General features: G+C 38.2%; 1 protein-coding gene across 1 annotated transcript in view; it reads left to right on the top strand.

Moving 5' to 3' along the window:
• Positions 1–15,575, top strand: part of mbc (dedicator of cytokinesis protein myoblast city) — a 966,604-nt gene that overhangs the window by 243,255 nt on the left and 707,774 nt on the right. Inside the window, exon 13 of the mRNA XM_090373417.1 lies at positions 2,120–2,331. Coding sequence (XP_090229543.1) covers positions 2,120–2,331 — 212 coding nt within the window. The remainder of the gene's footprint in view (positions 1–2,119; positions 2,332–15,575) is intronic.

Here is a 15,575-nt window from a genome sequence, read left to right on the forward strand (position 1 = left end):
GTCGCAACTGTAGGCTTAAAATAGTCCATGAACCAATTTAAGAAAATATCTCCGGTCATCCAAGCTTTTGAATTAGATTTATAATAAACAGGGATGCTAGCTTTTGAATTAGATTAATAATAAACAGGGATGCTAGCTTTTGCATAGTTCTTTAGGGCCACAGCATTTTCTCAGTGATAAATCCTCATAGGTTTTAACTTGCAATCACCAGCTGCATTAGCCCCTAACAAGAGAGTTAGCCCATCTTTTGCAACTTTGAAGCCAGGCATTGACTTCTCCTCATTAGAAATAAAAGTCCTAGATGGCATCTTCTTCCAATATAGGGTCATTTTGTCCATTGAAAATCTGCTGCTTAGTATATCCACCATCTTCAATGATCTTAGAAAGCTCACATGCATAACTTTCTGCAGCTACTGTATCAGCACTAGCTGCTTCACCTTGCACTTTGACGTTGTGGAGATGGCTTCTTTCCTTTAAACCAGCCTCTGCTAGCTTCGAATTTATCCTCAGCAGCTTCCTCACCTCTCTCAGCCTTCATAGCAATGAAGAGATTTAGGGCCCTGTCCTGGATGATGGCTCGGCTTAAAGGCACATTTTAACTGGTTTTTCAATCCATATCAGTAAAAGTTTTTCCATGTCAGCAATCAGGCTATCACATTTTCTTATAACTTTAGTATTCATTGGTGTAGCACTTCTAATTTCCTTCAACACTTTTTCCTTAGCGTTCACAATTGTACTAATTGTTTTGCGAGCCAAACCTAGCTTACGATCTTTCTCAGCCATAGACATACCGTGCTCACTTACTTTAATCATTTCTAACTTGGCATTTAAAGTAAGAGGCTTACGATCCCCTTGTTTTTTTCACTAGTACTACACTTAGATGCCATTGTAATTAGTACAAAAATATTATATATAATACAATATAACTTTAAAAAGTTTGAAAGTTTGGAAAATTATCAGAATACAAAGAGATGTAGAGTACACGAGTGCTGTAAACAAACTGAATCACTGACAATAAACTGGTGCATGACGCTATACTCAGATCCTCTGCTGAGCGTGTCATGCAAAAATGCAGAAAAAGCGAAACAAGCACCGAACATAACAAACATGGATATTAGTGGAACACTGTAAATAAGTTGAAGGCAGAACTAGACAAAAATTTGGACTGAATGGATGGATGAAATGGGAAGGATTTTTTTTTTTTTTTTTTTTTTGGCTGATGCTATATAAGCTTGCTTTCTTGCATCATCTGCCCCTACTAATGCTAATATCAGTATTACAGGAATTATTGCAACCTGCAACAAAAATGCAGAAGAGGTGCCAATGCCATCTTCTAATAGAAAAAAATTAAAAATCTGTAACTACCAAATAGCAATAAAAGTAAAGTACAGAATTGATAAGCAGAGCCTACACTCTTCTAAGCAAGCACAGAGGCATGGTCTCCTGTCTAAAGAATTGTGCAATCCCTACTGAAAACAAGAAAGCAATCCCTCTCCACTCACTCACCAGTTGAATATAGACATTTAGGCATCGCATATAGAATATAGACATTGTATGCCTCTACAATGCTAAAACACAAGAAGTTCAGAGAAATCACAGTGTCAGTTCTTCAAGAAGACATTGAAAATTCCCAAAACACCTGTATTTTTATTCTCATAACCTACTAAAAGTAGAACCACACAGTCCTCTATGTGAGCCATCAAGACAAATGCAACTGAAAATAAGTTTTAAATATGATTAACTGGATGACTAGGAAGTAACTTAAACAAACTAAAAATATGAACTGTGAATTTCTAAGAAATTTATAATTCGTATTTTCAGTTTGTTTCAGTTGCTTGATCACTTGAAAAACTTAGCATTTTGCAAGCGATCCCGGCTCTGGTAAGGGTAAAATTATGTATTGTTAAACAATGAATGATTTTGATCGTGATGAAAGTGATGATTAAAGTGATGTGTGTAAAAAAAGTGATTAAAGTGGCCTGATTAAAGTGATGTGTGTGTGTGTTTGTTGTAGTATTTTTGAATATTATGCAGAATGACTTAAATCAGGTAAAAAATTCAGTTAGATAATTATATCTTGTATGTATATTATTGTTATTTATATTTTGTTGTTGTTTAGGTGTGGCGAACATGATTTTTTGGACAATGTAATACGTAAAGTCCTTATGGCTAAAGAGGTAAACCAAAAAGAACACAAAGGTCAAGGACTTTGGGTATGCTTGAAATTATTACATGGTGATTTGAAGCAAGTGAGGGAAGAAAATCCTCATTTAGTGTCTACTTCCACAGCTATTGCTCGCAAGATGGGTTTCCCAGAAATTATATTGCCTGGTATGCAGAATTGTTATTATTTATTAAATAAATATATATTAATAATTTGGAAATGCTTTATTTTTTGGAGAAATGCAAGGATAAAATTAGGTGAGCAATGGTTTTAAAATAAACAGCAGAATTTGTCTCCTGAAGTATATGCATGTTTATATATCAGTGTTTTTCTGTCATTAGTATATGGTCATTTCTGTTGAATTTTAAATATGCAATGCTGCATTGCTTATGGTTCTTATGAAGAAAACAAGGTTACTGTACTTTTTGACTGTTTTGGATGACTATTTCATGGCACACATCCTACAAAATTGATTAAATAAGATGAAGGTTTTAAAACCAATATATATATATATATATATATATAATCTTATAGAATAATAGAATGGAGAAGCTATTGGTATATGCGGGGAGGATTTGGATAAGATTAGATAAGCAGTATTACGTTAACATGAAATATGGATCAGGGTCACTGCTAACGCAAAAATACCCTACAACCATAATGTATATATAAAGAATTATTATTATTAGTGTAAAATATAGTAAGTAGATATTTATTCTTAGAATTAGACTAATGAAAATACGGTGTACCCTGGGAGCGATATACGTGTTGACCGAAAGGGGGGGAGAAAGATAGGAATCGAAATTAAAATAAATATAACAAAGGAAAAAATAAACCAAATGGAATTTTGAAGAGATGACCAAGGTGGAAATAGCATTGCGGTGTCATTCATAATTTTAGTGTCTTCTTCAGAGGTCATCCACCAAAATAATGAAAAAGACAGCAATGCTCTTACTTCTGTTCCCGACATTAGCATTAGTAGAGGCATATGATGCAAGAAAGCAAGCTTATTCAGCATCAGCCAAAAAAATAAAAAAAAAAACACACACCACTCCCATTTCACCCCTCCGTTCGTTCGAAATACCTGTCCAGTTGAGCTTTAAATTTGTTTAGGCTATCAACTTCAACAACAAGTGATGGAAGTCGGTTCCACCAACCAACCACCCGCTGGCCAAAGGCAAATTTCCGCACATCTATCCGACATCCGTCCTTCCTCAATTTGAATTTATGCCCTCTGAGGTGATTATTCTGAGCAAGATGAAGAATCCCATTGGCATTGAGCATGCTCAAACCATTCAAAGCCTTATACACCTCTATCAGATCACCTCGCCGGTGCCTAGTCTCCAGACTCTGTAATTTGCAAAACTTAAGCCTTTCTTCGTAAGAGCAACCCTTTGTTCCATTCACTAATCTTGTTGCCCTTCTCTGTACCCGTTCCAGCAGCTCTACATCCTTCTTGAAATGAGGCCTCCAGACCTGTATACAGTACTCAAGATGTGGCCTAACCATTGCCTTATACAAGGGAATAATCACCTCCTTATCCCTGCTAGAAAAATTCCTGTATATCATTGACAAGACACCATGAGCTACTCTTGCAGCTCGTCTGCACTGCTCAGAGAACTTCATATCTGCCTGCACAATTACCCCCAGATCCTTTTCATTCTCCACCACTGTCAGTGTAGTACCGCAGAGTTGATACGTTGCTCTGGGGTTACTGTTTCCCATATGTAGTACTTTACATTTGTCAATGTTAAACTTCATTTGCCACCTCTCAGCCCATCTGTTCAACCTTTCCAGCATTGCGTCAGTAGTGTCCTTAACAACCCTGCCAACCTTTGTATCATCTGCAAACTTGGACATTAAACTTGATATCCCATCATCAATATCATTCATAAACACCGAAAACAACAACGGACCCAACACTGAACCCTGAGGAACTCCACTAATAACATTAGTCCACGTTGAGCAGTGTCCATTGATTACCACTCTCTGTCTTCTGCCACTCAACCATCCCCTTATCCATAGCAGCAATTTGCCTCCAATGCCATACTGCTCCAATTTGTGCAGCAGTCTTCCATGTGCAACAGTATCAAAAGCCTTTCTAAGATCCAAATATATAATATCAAAGTTATTCCCTGCATCCTTTTCTTTTGTGACTGCATCATAGTATCCAATCAAATTGGTCAGGCAAGACCTGCCCTTAACAAAACCATGCTGCGTCTGAGCTATAACTGAATTCTTGTCTAGATGATCCTGCAGTGCTTCTTTAACCAGTGCCTCCATTAATTTACCTGGAACAGAAGTTAAACTAACAGGTCTATAATTACTTGTGTCAGCCTTTGATCCACCTTTGTGAATTGGGGTTACATTTGCACATCTCCAGTCTATGGGTACCCCCCCTGAGTCCAAAGAAGCTGACATGTTCTGTATGTCAAGATACCACATGGTTTTTCGCACGTGTAAATTTCGGCTAGGTTTGAAAATCCAAGGAATACAAAAATTAGTTCATACCACATCAAGCAACATAATAAAACTAGCTTTAAAATCTCAATTTAATCTAAAAAAGATATATTTTAAACAGATTCAACGGCATCGCAATATTTTTAGAAAACACCTAAACAGTATGGACTGGAATACTCTAAAGCAAACCATTCAAATAAAAATCGACGCCCAATCCACCACATTAGAGAACAGACATAACCTAAAATTACAAGCCCTTAGGGGTTTTCCACACAACAGAGGTCACCATTCGTCACACAATCGTTTTGAGAATCAGAGTGCATACCGAAACACCAAAAACGCAGAAAAAAAAAATTCCCACTCCATCCTCAATAGGAATCTACCACATATTAATGTCTTCTTGGCCAATTTAAACACTGGATCCCATAACGACCATAAACCATCAGATAATGTAAAGAACTTATCATCTGTTACGCTAACTTCTCAGCAAATAGCCCTATTAAATAAAGGTTTAAATTATAATTTACTTCCGAGATTCCCTCCCAAGAAACAAATGATTATTGACCTCGAATTCGCTCTTAGAGATTTTCCACAAAAAAACGTATTAATCCAACAAACCAATCGAATCATAAACCAAGCTATCCCCTCAATATCAAAACGACATAGAGAAGAAGCAAAAGCTTTACACACACTTAGACAAAACCGAGATATCATTATTCAAAAGGCCGACAAAGGCGATACAGTAGTTATTCTCAATAAAGGAGACTATATAAATAAATTATACACCATCATTTCAGACACAACGACATACGAAGAGGTTGCACCATCAGAGTTCAACAGCTTAGTTAGCAAATATAACAAATTGCTCACCACCTATAGGAAAGATGACCACATCACTATGGCTCAGCTCAAACAAATTAAAGCCCGCACATACAATATCCCAACCTTATTCGGCCAAGTAAAATTACACAAAACAGGATACCCAATACGTCCCATCGTGTCATATAAGAATTCAGCTTTTGCCTCCTTAGCCATGTTCATCTACCCAATTCTAAAACCACTCTGAGAACTCCTAACGTATAACATAAAAAACTACGATGCGTTATTCATGAACCTCAAAGATCTCCATATCAAGGAGGATATGAAGTTATATTCACTCGATGTGACTTCACTATACACTAATGTAAATGTACCCTACGCCTTAGACATAGTCTGGGCCTACTTAAACGATGATAACACAAAAATTAATAACACCAGACTCCCCAAAGACAGAATATTCGAACTAACAAAACTATTAGTAAATGCAAATTACATTCTATTCCAAGAAAAAATATACAGACAGATTTTTGGCCTCCCAATGGGCCTAAACATTAGTGGACTCATTGCCGAACTATACTTAGACAAATTAGAAAAGATCCACCTTGATCCATTTATACCACAGATCACATATTACAGAAGATATCTGGATGACATCCTAATCATCACAGATCATTTGACCATAAACAATATTCTACAGGTTTTTAATAACATCCATCAGAGACTAAAATTTGAATTAGAAACTGAAGCAGAAACTCACTCCATAAATTTCCTTAATTTTACCATACACAGATTAGACCAAAAACTAAATTTCAGCATATATAGAAAACCCACTAATAAAGGGATGCTTCTGCACTTCCACAGTTACCATCCCCAACCATACAAAAAATCGGTCATGCTGAACCGATTTCAAAATGCCTTTAAATATTCTTCCACCCAGATTTCTCTAACCACTGAAATAAATGAACTAACTAGAAGATTCTCAAATACGGGTTACCCACTGACCTATATAAACAAAGTCAAAACAATAGCCCGTGATAAAATAAATAACAACAACCTTGCAACAAACATTGCAAAAAAATCCGACAAGACCAAAATATATTTCATCACCATTCCATATATCGAGCACTGGTACAATAAACTTAACCAAATATGCAAGGGAACCGACATGAAAATCATAGCAAAACCCATGAACAAATTATACACATTCTTCAGAAATCGACCTTCAAATACCACATTCCAATCACAGCATGACCTAGTATACAGTATACCGTGCAAAAATTGTGACGCTGTCTACGTAGGATCCACCATGGGAGTGGCACAGCTTCGAGCAAAACAACACGAAGCTTCAGTGCATGCCGGTTGTTCAAATGCATCGTAACTTTCGTTCCACGCCATAAATGAACGACATACATTCGGCTTTAATGAAACTGAAATTATAAATATTCAACACAACTACTACAAACTACTTATTGCAGAAACCTTAGAGATGAAACTACATGCAACTTCAATCAATATACGTAGGCCATTCCTATTGTCCAACGATTGGTCACTTATACGCATGCGTGAAGAACAAACACTACAACATAAGACAAAAGTTTCGGATTAATTGTGAGTAGCTCTCTTCCTGTGAACATGACACCCCGAAAAGTTCTAGTCTGACTTAAGGAATGTAGAGAATGACCCCCACCCCATATCCAATTATTAGACCCCTAAATTTAACTCAAAATTCCTGCCACAGCACCAAAAAGAAAAAATTCAATCCTTAATTATTACCCAGTTTAGACCTCCAAAATCTAACTTTATGACAATGTCTTGCAAAATTGATATCACCTTCCCCATGAATTATTAGCGAGTTGGACAAGGAGAGTTGGAAAAGAAGCTTCCTATATCAAAAATAAAGGTAAGCCCTGTTGATTCATAATAATATAATAGAATATAGGAAATATCGAGCACTTAATAGCTCTCTAGTATCAAATTGAGAGCAATGGATGAGTCTGATCTCAAGACCAGTGGAGATGTCAAGGATTTAGTGCAAAATACACTTAAAAGTGATTTCAAGACGGTTAGAGTCAAGTCATTAAAAGCAATCTGCAAGAAGGTAGTTTTACTTGAAACGGCCTCCAAGGATGATCTGGAATCTATATCAATTGCCCCAACTCTCCAAAATGCAGGAGTAACAGCAAACCCACCCAGGCAGACTAACTTCTCCATCTGCCTAGGGTTTGGACACGCTGCCCAGTATTGCTCCCACAAATCTTCCACCTGTGGATACTGCACTTGTAGTGGCCATGTTCATGCTGAATGTCCCAATAAGGATCTGGCACCTAGTTGTGCTAACTGCAAAAGGAGTAAAAAGGAACACAGTCATTCTGTGAGGGACAGTGCATGTCTGGAATATCAATGAGCTTTAGACCAGGCAAGACTAAGGACTGCTGATGAATAAACACCAAAAAAGCCTCCTTCCCAATCCCACAAATAGAACCTCTGGCGGTGGCGCCTCCGTAGCCAGGTGGGCAGGAGCAGCAGTGCGTAGCACACGCTTCTTGATTAGACCGGGGTTCGATCCCATGCCTACCAAATATGGAGGATGCAGAAAGGTCAGGGAATGACCACCGTATATCTCCCGAGCAATATGGCCTTAGTTGCCAATGCTCCTAAAAACCTAATAACAAATAACAACAAATAACAGAACCTCCGGCCCTCAGCTTTCAACTTCCCTTGTGTCCTGCAGGCATCGCTATACCTCTACTAGTCAGTTAACGGTCATGCAGATCAATGGACACTGGTCTAAGGCAGTAGCAGATGGTATTAGATGTGCAGCAGAGAAAAATTTCATAGACATCATCTCTATACAGGAACCATATGTTTCAAGACCTGAGACGGGAAACACTTCAAAGATTATGGGCTTCTCAATTCACCATCAAGTCATCCGACCCACCCTGATTGACCCAAAAACCTGCATTATAGTAATGAATAAAGAGCTAGACATCCTAGTGATCCCTGGCCTGTGCACGAAGTATGCAACCTGTATTCAGGTAGCATATGCCTCACTTTCATTTTATCTCGTCTCTTTATACTACCCGCCATCCCATGACATTGAGGCATGACTCAACTACCTAGATCTCGCACTGGACTCCTTAGGGTCCAATGCGGTTATCATCACTTCAGATATAAATGCTAAATCCACCCTCTGGCAGTCGCCAGATCCAGACTCCAGAGGTCTTCTGCTTGAGGATCTGATCTCCATTCAGAACCTAACCATTCACAACAAACAAAGTCAATACACCACCTACTGCAGCACTACAGGGAAATTCAACATTGACATCACAGCCACCACCAATGACCTAAGAAACCTGATTTGCGGATGGTCCATCATTCCGGATTAGACCCTAAGCGATCGTAGAGTGATATATTTCCACATCAGCATGCACACACCTAACTGAGCACCTCATATTGCCCCCACTGGGTTTGTCAGTTTCTCAACTAAGGCCGTTGAGTAGGCAGCCTTTGACTCTTCCATAGAGAGAGAGATTTTCCAGACCTACTTTCGCAATCCGATAAAAGTGCAGCTGACCTGATGAACCTGTAATTAGCTGCATATCGCTCGGCAAAGAAAAAGACCATAAAACCTCAAACTTGTGCCTCGTGGAACACTGAGCTAACTGTACTAAGGAAAGAGGCACACAGAGCACATAAGGGGTCCCAGCATCACGGAAATTGGCCACCCCAAGACGTTGAACAACTGCATGCCATCTACCTCACTTAAAAGAACACCTTTATCAAAGCAGTTGCCAACAGGAAAAGACAAATCTGGATGGACTTTGTCAAGGACTCAGGAAATTCTAACCCGTGGGGACTCCTTTATAAAATCCCCAGGGGGAATACATACACCCCAGATGTCTTTGGCTCGGTACAGCTTTGCGAACAGGAAACCATAACCTTAAACGATTCGATCAGTGCCATAATTGATGAACTTTTTCCCACAGACGATCCAGTGGAAGTCCAACCTGAACATGCAGATATCAGAAGAAGAAATTAACTCTACACATCAACCTCATCTGATGAACCTTTTACATCCCAAGAACTGGAGACAGAAATGAACAGAATCAACCTGAATAAATACCCTGGCATTGATCTTATTGAGTATGCATTCATACAAAGGGTGTTCAAACTGAAACCAGAGCAACTACTTCTCCTTTTTAACTGCTACCTTAGAGAATCTCTCTTCCCTGAGTCCTGGAAAGTCTCTCTTCTCCGACTCATTCTGAAGCCAAACAAACCACCAACAGAACCTCGGGCACTCCGCCCCATTGCTCTCTTACCCAACCTTGGTAAAATTCTCGAATGACTCATAGCGATAAAAATTGTAAGCATATTTCAAGACAAAGGACTTATCTCTCCTTCGCAATATGGATTCACACAAGGTTGCTCCTGTGAGGATGCACTCTCAGAAATAATACTCCATTTGGAAACCTCCAAGGACAAGTACGAACTGGCTGTCTTTATAGAATTTGAGGGGGCCTTTGACCGGGTATGGTGAGAGAGTGCTCTGCTGATTGCCCACCACAACTTTACTGGTTAATCAGGAACTACTTCACTGACAGAACCGTTACAGTACAGGCAAGACATAGGCAATTAACACAACCAATTTACAGAGGATGCCCACAGGGCTCCGTATTGGACCTCTTAATCTAGAACCTGGTTCTTCAGGACTGGCTTCGCCGCAGCTTCAACAGTACCAAGATCATTGGATCTGCAGAAGATCTCGCCATCATCTTCTCAGGCCGCTCTCGGCGAGCCCTTGAGACCACTTCAAACCACGTTCTTGACGACCTTGCCGACTGGACTCAAACCAATAAGCTCTGAATCAATCCAACAAAAACCAATATGATGATCTTTGGAGCCAAACTTGTCCTTCGAAATCCTCTCCAAGTTAAAATCCAAGGCACACAGTTACCTCTTGTACCCAAACCCGAGTCCTAAGGGTTATCATTGACCATAGACTTACTTTCCTCCCTCACCTTCAGGATCTCAACATAAAAGTAAGAAATTTCTCAGCCTCGATAGTTAGGATCTCCAGGAGTGACTGGGGGCTCTCCAAGCGCACAATACTCCTTTACTACAAGGCAGTGTTCCTCCCCATAGTCACGTTTGCTGCAGAGACATGGTTTCACCGGGCAATTAAGTGTAAAATTAAACAGAAGCTGAACTCTGTCCAACGGGGACTTCTCCTGGCTACCCACCGGATCTGCAGAACTGGTCTCCACAGCGGCAGTACAAATCATTGCAGGAGACTATGCTACAGAATACGGAGGAGGAAGATTCCTGCAGCAATCCAGGAATCTACATTAACTTAGACCCGGACGTGAAAAGAGAGAAGCTGCGCTGCTATAATGAGCTAGTCTATATATGGTAGACATGATGGGACACAATCAACAAGAGACTAGTCACAAAAAACCTCATACCAGATGTTACCTTTGCAGTGGCAAAATCTGTTATGAAATGGTATACTCTCACGATGGGAATCTCCTATCTAGTCACAGGACATGGGGCCCTCAACGAGAAATTGTTTCAATTTAGACTTTCAGAGTCAGAGCTTTGTTTCTGTGGAGCAAAGGAAAACTGGTCCCACATACTCTTCGACTATGCAATATATAATGAATCCAGAAAAAAGCTGAGGAATAACATCCAGGGATTCTCCTCAACTGCAGCGGAACAGTTAATTCAAATAGTAAGTAATCTTGCAGTACTCCAGGCCTTTGCAAAAGAAGCTTTTGCTTGAAGGAAGAGGCTTATTCTGGGGGTGCACCCGGTTCTGCCCCAAATCAATCAAGTCTGAAGATAAAATTGGATGTTTTATCTTCAAACTGTTTTTGATGTTAGAGTCCTTGATAGTCACAATTGTTTAAGATATGGATGAGTTGCTAGTGTAAATTTTATGTGTTTTTTTTTTTAAATTAATTTATATATTTTATGTTTTTACAATGTTGTATTGATTTATTTATTTATTTTATGAAAGAGGTAAGATACTCAGTTGAGAGTTGTTAGGTAGATTTCAACTTATGTTTTGGGTGCTGCCTTTATTTTTAATAAAAATATTCTTCCTAACACCCTTTGTTATGTTTCTGGGCCCACCTGCTCATACTCCATGTGTGAAGCACCCATGTTCTCCAAGGCGTTAATGCACCTTGATAAATGTGCACCTGTTGGGCTGCCTTCGCGTGGGAAATGCTTCTTGGTACAAACGTGCAGCCTCGAGTGCACTGCCACTGACTTTACCATACATAATAAAGTGCATGTCCACATACTCTTCGTTGCTGTAACCTCTTTCCTCTTGACTATCCTTTGAAAAGTACTGGTATGCTTGTTATGTCTCAGAGCATTGAGAAAGGGGAAAAGGAGAGAATGAGCATAACCTAACCTAAACAAACAAGTCAGTGGTGGATCCCAACTATAAATATGCAATATCTCGAAAACAATTCACTTAAGGACCCATGTTTACTAGGCTTTTTTTTTGCATATTGTAGTCTGTACAGTTCACCTTTAAATTATTGACCATCACTTTTGAAACACCCTGTATATGGTGGCAATTCTGATGTATTGAGAATATTATATTTGAGTGTACTTTTTTTGAAATGTTGGAGTGCGAATGGGTGAAGCTGACTACATTAAAGTTAAAAGTGTCTCTTTTATTATAAATGTTAATTGTAGTATGTGGGCTGTTGATATTGGTGTCCAAGTCTAAGAAATTAGTCGAGTAGTTCATTGTTATTTGTTCTCTCTAGAGTAAGTTCTGTAGGATAAATGCCAGCAAAGTCCTTCAAAAAGTAGGGTAGTTGATTACTAACAAGTCATCTATATATCTGTAAATCTTTGTCTCAGGGTAGGGAGGTCTCTGACCAGTATAGGTTAGTTATGACACAGCTAGCAGTATACAGTGTTTGCCATCGAATATGTAATTATTGAAAATGTAGAGATCTATGTAGTCTGTACAGTTCACCTTTAAATTATTGACCATCACTTTTGAAACACCCTGTATATGGTGGCAATTCTGATGTATTGAGAATATTATATTTGAGTGTACTTTTTTTGAAATGTTGGAGTGCGAATGGGTGAAGCTGACTACATTAAAGTTAAAAGTGTCTCTTTTATTATAAATGTTAATTGTAGTATGTGGGCTGTTGATATTGGTGTCCAAGTCTAAGAAATTAGTCGAGTAGTTCATTGTTATTTGTTCTCTCTAGAGTAAGTTCTGTAGGATAAATGCCAGCAAAGTCCTTCAAAAAGTAGGGTAGTTGATTACTAACAAGTCATCTATATATCTGTAAATCTTTGTCTCAGGGTAGGGAGGTCTCTGACCAGTATAGGTTAGTTATGACACAGCTAGCAGTATACAGTGTTTGCCATCGAATATGTAATTATTGAAAATGTAGAGATCTATGAGATTTTTCCAATATACAGAATTACAATTTATAATGTGTTTGTAGTTATTGTAAAGTTAATTTGTGACTGATTTTAAATTAGTTAGGTCTATGCTCGTAAATAGACTATTAAAGTCAAATGTTTGAACATGAGTTATATTGTCATTATTTAGGGCATTTATAATGGATATATTATTATTAATTATTCTGCTGCCAGGTAGGATGTCCATAATAGGTTTAAGTAACAGTTCTTCTAAAGTTTTTCCAGGTTTATGAGCATAACTGTACTTACAAGAAGTGATGAATCTGAAACCTGTGTGGTTTGACTATTAAAGTCAAACATTTGACTTTAATAGTCTATTTATTAGCATAGACCTAACCAACTTAAAATCAGTCATGAATGAACTGTACAATTACTACAAACACATTATAAATTGTAATTTTGTGTATTAGAACAATCTCATAAATCTCTGCATTTCCAATAATTATATATTTGATGTCAAACTGTATACTTGCAAACCAAAGGTACCCAATTGGATAGCCCTGCTAGCTGTGTCATAGCTAACCTATACCTATACTGGTCTTCAGACTGCCTTACCCCCAGACATAAATATTTACAGATATATAGATGACTTGTTAGTAATCAACTACCCTCCATTTCTGCAGGACTTTCCTGGCATTTATCCTCCAGAATTTACTCTGGAAAGGACAAATAACAATGACTATTCAGCTAATTACTTAGACTTGGTCATCAATATCAATAGCCCACATACTGCAATTAACATATATAATAAAAGCGACACTTTTAAATTTAATGTAGTCAGCTTCACCCATTGGCACTCCAACATTTCAAAAAAAGTGCATTCAAATATAATACTCTTTCAATGCATCAGAATTGTCACCATATGTAATAACAACAATCTCTTTTTAAATAATATTAAATTACTCCATAATAAACTACTTGGTAATGGTTTCCCTTCAGCCTTCCTTTACCATCATTTTAGGAAAGCACTGAATATCATGAAATGGTAAAAGCTTATCGACGACCATATTGATATTTACAACGTAATTGTTGGTTGATATCTTTTTTTAAATTCAGACTTGCACATAATGTATAGTCAAATATCCCCTAGTCTCTTTTGTGTAGAAAAGTGTAGAAAGCCTGTGCCCACGGATTGGCTAACTACGGGGATATATATTTTGTTAATTATGTATTGTTAGCTGTTTTTTCATTTTTATTTTCTTGTCTGACATTGTTTAGTCTCAGATTTGTTAATACAATACCATTACTGACTTAAACACGAGGCATATGACCAGGGACCTATTATTGGTATGGGTTGCACAACCCTGGACTGCCCTAAAAATGCACTATTAGGCTGGCTGAAAGCAATATTCAAGATACTATTTTTCTGCTATTGCTTCTTTGTTTTCTTCTCCCAAGTTTAGTCTTTTCAACACTACAGAAACTTACTACTTTGTAAGTTATTGATTTCTCCCCTTTGCTTGTCCATTTGCCTCATTTGTTTAATTACCAACATTCCCATCACACGGGTAAGGTTTACTTTGACCTATTTAAACCTCCTTTCCCCCCCATTTATGGGGTTACTTTGACAATTATAAATTTGCTGGGAACTTTCGGCTAACCTCTTTGGTCTCCGATACAGCCTGTTGCATTCACTTCTCTCACTCCATTTCACAGTGTCCTGCCAGGCTCAACAGTAAGTTGTCATATTCCGATTATATCCTTTCAGCTTTAAATTACACTCTCTTTGTTAAAATTCAAGTAGGGCTGTTTACTATTCATTAATATTTTACTTTTATTTATCATTACATTTGTCTAGTTTTTTATTCCTTTTATTTTTGATCTCTGTCGGATCGGCTATGATGTATATGTCTGTTCACTTTTTCTGTCTGTTACGTATACATCATAACATGGGGTACACTTAAATAGAAAGGGTGCAAGAATATTTGCCAATGCTGTCGAGGCGGTGTTAGGTGGGTCAGTAAACTACTACCTTCGGGGGATACACAGACTGAAAGATTAACAGTGGCCGCAGGCAGAGGCAGAAGTGATTCTTGCACTGCTTCTGTTGGTATGAGCAGCAGCCCGAAAAACAAGTTGCTGAAGATTTCCAGGACTGCTGGGAGTCATAGTGAAACAAGTAAATACGTGGGCTGTGTTAGGGTAACTAAGAATAGAAACAAGTGCATGTATACTTGCATGTACACCACTGCTAGAAGTATAGTAAACAAATTTCATGAAATTGAAGTGCTGGTCAAGATATCAAAAGTAGATATTGTGGGGATATATCAGAGACATGGTGTCACACAGATATAAGCAGTGCAGAATTGGAATTTGGGGAGTACAATGTGTACAGAAAGGATAGACAGGATAGGAAAGGTGGAGGAGTTATGCTGTTAGTTAAGAAACACATAAAATCTAAGTAAGCGCATCCAGTTGACATTGGTGGGCAATGCAATGTTGAGTCAGTGTGGTGTGACATAAGCGCTGCGAAAGGGAAAATGAGAGTAGGTTTTAGCATTAGCATTAGTAGAGGCATTTGATGCAAGAAAGAAAGCTTATGCAGCATCAGCCAAAAAAAAAAAAAAAAAAAAAAAAACCCCTTCCACTTCACCCCTCCGTTCGTTCAAAATACCTGTCCAGCTGAGCCTTAAACTTATTTAGGCTATCAACCTCCACCACAAGGGAT

This window comes from Mastigoproctus giganteus, chromosome 5, assembly GCF_048544385.1.
Source record: "Mastigoproctus giganteus isolate SK-2022 chromosome 5, ASM4854438v1, whole genome shotgun sequence".
Lineage (NCBI taxonomy): Eukaryota > Metazoa > Arthropoda > Arachnida > Uropygi > Thelyphonidae > Mastigoproctus > Mastigoproctus giganteus.